Raw genomic sequence first — 6,070 nt, 5'->3', positions numbered from 1 at the left:
TTTTTATCTCTCTTAAATGATTTCCTATTGCAAAAATGTATGCTTGAGAAAACACGAACTGAAAGTAGGGAAAACCCCGAGAATCAAACATGTTAGCCTAATACCCTCATCAACACACAGCATTTATTATTATATAACAAGAAGAACAAAATATAAAGGGAAAAATATATCTCCCGTTTATAAAAGAGTTTATCGGACCTAACAATTCTGAATATCTCAAGTAAAAGGCTATAACTGGTATTCTGATAGTCAGGTTAAGTCCAACAGTGATGGCCACTGAAGCAGCATTCTTCCATTTCATGTTCCCCAGAGGAGTCTAATCATCTGCCCTGCACGATTCAGGCTGTATTACATGTAGCCCTCAAACTTTCCATATGGTAAAATCTTTGGCATGAGACTGAGATATTTGCACGTCTGATAGTCTGATGGAATATTTTGTAAATGTAATTTATATTTACATAAAGATAGACATAAAATCACAGATAGATAGACATAGCCCCATGATCGAAAAATATAGATGTGGGGCCTACAGAATATGTTACAGGTTTATGTTATATTGATTCTAATCGGTGGTAATTTTATAGGAGATTTTTTTCTTTTTCAGAAAAACGACTGCTCAGCGTTTCCTCACGCTTTGATCAAGAGTACAAACGCAGTCCTGCTGTACAATTAGAGGGATTAGTGCAGCTTGATGTCCAGCTCTAGATGTCCTTCAGTCACTGTCGTCCTGAACAGTGGTGGTGGAGTGGTTGTACAGTCCCTGCGCCATCAAATGCAACGCCAGTGAGTTTTTGTAACCGCTGGATTTTTTGATCTTGGCGCGTTTATTCTGAAACCAGATTTTGATCTGGGACTCGTTGAGGTTGAGCTCGTGCGCGAGGGTCTGCCGCCGCTGCTCGCTTATGTAGCGGTTCAGCTGGAACTCCGCCTTCAGCCGCTGCAGCTGTTCCGCCGTGAACGCGGTCCTGGGCCGCTTATTCTCCACCTGACTCTTCATCTTCTTCAGTTTGCGATTCCTTGGGCCTTGAGTCACAACAACAATAAGACGAATCCGTGAATATCCAACCAAATACTATACACATGGACCAAAAAAAATCTAAATCTTATTATTAATGTTACTATTAATGATATAATAAAAAGAAATGTTAATTAAATGACTGTTATGTCTGCTCAGCCATTTATGTTATACTTCTACCATTATTATTATTATTATTATTATTATTATTATAGTTTTAAACTAAATAATATGTAAAGAATTAGCATCAGATAATAATTATTAGGCCTATATACTGTAATAATAAAAGACAACAACAGCAATAATAATAATAATAATAATAATAATAATAATAATAACGATTATTATTATTATTATTATTATTAATATTATTATTAATATTATTATTATTATTGCTGTAATTCTTAACATATTATTATTGAAAGTAGTATATATATATGTAATATTTTTTATTTGTAGTAGTATCTAGTTCTTATTTTATTATCAGAGTGTTGGAGTTGAAAGCATGTTCATTATAAAGTTGTGAATTGTAAAACATTTATCATTTAGTATATCTACTTATTCGATTCTATTTTTTAACGGTTTCGGTTCCACTCTTTCATTCATTATTCTGTAGTTTTTCCAGATACCATATAGCTTTTGTTTGCAGCTCTGAGAATCAAATATCAAGTGTGTCCGAAAGTGAAGGACGATAAGCTCGAGTGTAGCTGATACACAAAAACAGATCAGGCTGAAAACATTTCCCGACTCAAATGCAGACGAAATCGATAACAATTATTATTATTATTATTATTATTATTATTATTATTATTATTATTATTATTATCATTATTATTATCATTGTTATTGTTATTGTTATTATTATTATTATTATTATTATTATTATTATGATTAATAATAAATGTAATTTAATTGTAAAAGGGCCCATTGTCTATTTTGTATTTATTTATTTTTCTTGTTTAAATCAAACTGATTATAGGCTGCTGGGTTTATTTACAATCTTCTACGGTGCAGTCTCTATTCAACAGGGTTCAAATTAACCTGGCATGGTAATATTATCCGATTAAAGCTGGCCTTTAAAATACCCCTTTAACATCTTACCAGTCTTTAGATCCTCATGCGCTTCATTAAGTGACTTTCAGTATCCAAACGGAACTTCTGAATGTTTCAGTTTCATTAAAATGACTCACAAACCCCGGATGTACCAGGCGCTGCGAACATGGCTGTCATAATCCGGTATTAGATACTGTTAATCTAATACATGTACATGTTATTCTACACCTGTCTAATCTCTAATCCTTTTTGTTTACTAGGTAATTAGACACTTAGAGCTAAACACCATTTACAGACATCAGCATGGGCCTGTTCAGAAAACTTTCATTTCCTTAGAAAATAATTCCTAATCAGTGATCTAAAGAGAATTATAGCAGAGAAATAAAGCGCAGATGAGTCAAGTCTCATTGTGATTTGTTAAATAACGGGTTGAACGGGATGCGTACACACACTGCAAACTAATTACAGATTTTTTATGTGGATTATTAAACTTGACCTTGTTTTTCCGAAATGCGTTTTGTAAAGCATTGTTAAATTAACGGTATATGTAAAGCAGGGGCACAACTCAATAACACCTGGGTCTGCTCTGAGTGTCATTTTTTTTTTAATAAATTTTTATTAAACACGCTTTTTACAGGGTTTGCTTAATGCTTAATATAGATGCATATTTTATACATTTCTTTATTTTCAAAATGTAATGCTCTTAGTTAGGATACACGTGTTATGCAGGACAATGAGCTCAGATTGAAAATAAATCTAAACAATAGCTCAAGCTAACGGACATAAATAATAACAGATACACGCTGCATCAGAAACACGTATATGGGGTTCTGTTGTTCATAATTTCTAGTGGCGTAACATAATAATATAAGGCTTATTATTCTTTTTTTTCATTTCTTTTCGCATGTGCCATACACCGTCATGGTTGAGTATAGCAAGAATGAATTTAAGATTTTTATTTTTTAATAATTCATGCACTTTATTTAGGAAACAATGTCATTTCTGTACGTAGCGTGTTTTGGATATCGTTTTAAAAATGTAAAGTGTTTGTTTTTTACGTTTTACGTTTTTACGCAAGCACATTTTCAAGTGTAACTGCGATAAATTACTGCACATAGAAATCACTAAACTTTCTTTTGACATTATCTCGATGGACTTTCACAAATTATAAATTCAATTTCAAGTCTAGTTTTAAATAAGGGAAAAAAGCGCGATGTAAATCCCACTAATTCTCCATATCTAGATTAAAGATTTTTCTGAAAATAAATAATATTTTAAATATTTAATCTAATATTTTAACCAAATATTAGATTATTAACAAATGCTGGTGAAATTGTGTGACGTTCTTATATCATTTCGTGATAATTCCCGGTGTTAAAACATGCAAAATAGTTTCATTTTGCTTCACTAAAAATAAGTGTATGTAATAGTTAATATGTAAATAGTTAGTATGCAATTCTATTTACTGCGTTTAACGAAAGAAACCTGAAACTGGAAAAGCTTTTCTACGTATGTACATGCAATAGGCTATTTTAAATTAACTTGTGATACTGTTATATGCAAATATTATAAACACGAGGTGAAATTCAAATACATACAAATATAAAAGCATTTGCTGGAACGATTGGCCTGTGCTCGCTAAGGCCTTAACAATACAAATAATGTAACCTGGAACTATATGCATATCAGCTTACAACAAATCCCTACATCGAAAAGACATGTTTAACACATTGCGTGTTTGAGGTTTGCAATAAGAAACGTTTATGTATTTATTTACTTATCCATTCATTCATTTATTTATTGAAAGAAAACTAAGTTAAATATTAAAATACACCCCGTCGTCGTGCCCCCTTAGTGTTTATGTGACACTGTAATAGTTATAAAGACACCGTTGCCTTACCGGATGAAGGCCGGTCTGAGTATCTTGTGCAGTAAACCCAGGCGGGCCAGAGAAGCGCATGAGGGTCGTTACCGCCCGCCACTTCTTCGCTCCTGAGCTCTGCACCTTGCGCTGCTTCTCTAGCATGGTCTGGTGTTGTAACTCTACTTATATTGTCCCCTTTAGACTCTCTCTGGCTTGAAGGTGACGAGACCGAAGAGGAAGAACATGAAGAAACGCTGTCAGAAGAGTCTGGACATAGAGTTCCGGGCGGCGCGGGTCTCTCCTGCCCACCCCTGTCAGAGTCATTAAACTGTTCCCTGGCTCCTGTTCCCGGCTCCTTCTTACAGCCAAAGTCAGGCCGGAGTATGTCATCAATAAAAAAGTTACTGGTTCTGTGAGCTGGATGCAATGCAGGCTGCAGCAGAGGTGGCGGTGGAGTGACCAGGCTTAGAGACAGAGACGCACTGTCCCGAATAGCGGGATCATTCCGATCTTCCATGACAGACCTGCTCGGACTTTCTTCGCTTTCCAATAGGGGCACCAGTACGTTCTGGAACCAGCTACTTTTTTTCTTAATATGATAAGGCATAAGGCGTTGGGGAAAGTGATCTCAGACGGCGTGCTGGTTGGAGTGTGATTAAAAATAGTCAGCTCGTCGACACGCCTCGGGAGCGGAGCGTGCGCGGTCTCGCATCCGTGTTTTGACAGGACTGAGAGCGCATGATGCGCAGCCTTCCCGCACCCTCCGCCTCGTCTGCGCACTTTACCACTCTGGAGCAATCGGGAACTCTGTTAGCCAAAGCGGATCTCTTTCATTCTTGGATTTCATGTAAACCGGAAACAACGTCAGCTCACTCTATGTTTTGGGAGCCTATCTATGAGCGAGGTATCCTGTGCCATGTGGGTCTCTGTCCAATGCCGAGTGTGTTTGGAGAGAGACTCAAGCATCTGATCTCAAAACAGCGCATCAACCTGCAAATTTTTCCTTCTGACTGGAGAGGTACAAAGCGGCCTAAACAATGGATTATTGACAGTATGCTATCAGTCACGTGTGTTTATTATAGTGCATCGAATAAAATAAAATATAATATAATATAATATAATATAATATAATATAATATAATATAATATAATATAATATAGAATAGTCCAACTAAATAATATTAGCCTAATAATGTAACAGGTCTTATTATCATCAGGCTTATAATAATAATAATAATAATAATAATAATAATAATAATAATAATAATAATAATAATAATAATAATAATAATGATGATGATGATAATAATAATAATAATAATAATAATAATAATAATAATAATAATAATACAGCCTCACCCAATTATTATTCATTCAAATAAGACTTTGATGAATCAATTACTAAAAAAATCATAGGTTGATAAATATGAAACCTATGCACATCTTAGTTCTGTAATCCGTTATGTCTCGGTGTGTGCAGGTCTGAGAACTCTATCCACAACACTGTTTGCTGAATGGTAATTAAATTCTAATTAGGACACCAAAAGGCCTGGCCGTTTTGTGAGTCAGCTTCATTGAGGCGCTTAATGGCCGAGCAGCCTGCTATCTCTCCTGCAGGAAGCGCGTCGGGAGCCTCCGTGAGAGATAATTTATAGCCTTTAATTAATCCGCATTCAGCGCGATCCGCTCGGCGTTCATCACACCGGAGTGAATAGAGGAGACCGAAACCCGCCGCTTAATCACGCGTTTCCCGAGCACTAACCCAGGGTTCACCCACACACCATTTATACACCGGACCTGATTGACGCTGGAGCGTGTGGTGATTAATCTCAGCGTTGTGTACAAAAAAGCATGATAAATGTCGTTTTCAACGCGGGAAAAGAATTGCTTAATGTGCAGCTAAATATGCTGCCCAGCTGGACTTGTTCCCTTGAGAAATGCCAAAAACAGGGAGAACTTGCAAAAGAGTAGTGTAACTGCTATTCAATTAGATATTATAATTTTTTTCCCCTTTAGTTAATGCACATGGGTCATGAATATTAGCCCAAACTAAAGCCTATACATTTCATTTTAAATTTAATATAATGCTTATTATTAGTATTATTCAGATTTTTTTTAACTAGAACTGCACTGTGTAC

The 6,070-nt window shown here is 35.5% G+C and overlaps 1 protein-coding gene across 1 annotated transcript in view; it reads right to left on the bottom strand.

The window, feature by feature from the left end:
* Positions 1 to 4,704, bottom strand: part of en1a (engrailed homeobox 1a) — a 4,914-nt gene extending 210 nt beyond the window's left edge. Inside the window, exons 1-2 of the mRNA XM_046845501.1 lie at positions 3,969 to 4,704; positions 1 to 1,023 (exon numbers count right to left, since the gene is read on the bottom strand). The exon at positions 1 to 1,023 is cut by the window's left edge and continues 210 nt beyond it. Of these exons, the coding sequence (XP_046701457.1) occupies positions 713 to 1,023; positions 3,969 to 4,539 (882 nt within the window). The 5' untranslated portion in view covers positions 4,540 to 4,704 and the 3' untranslated portion in view covers positions 1 to 712. The remainder of the gene's footprint in view (positions 1,024 to 3,968) is intronic.
* Between the last annotated feature and the right edge of the window lie 1,366 nt (positions 4,705 to 6,070).

Source organism: Silurus meridionalis, chromosome 3 (assembly GCF_014805685.1).
Source record: "Silurus meridionalis isolate SWU-2019-XX chromosome 3, ASM1480568v1, whole genome shotgun sequence".
Taxonomy (NCBI): domain Eukaryota; kingdom Metazoa; phylum Chordata; class Actinopteri; order Siluriformes; family Siluridae; genus Silurus; species Silurus meridionalis.
Note: the sequence above shows the minus strand (reverse complement) of the source record. Positions and strands in the feature narration are given on the sequence as shown.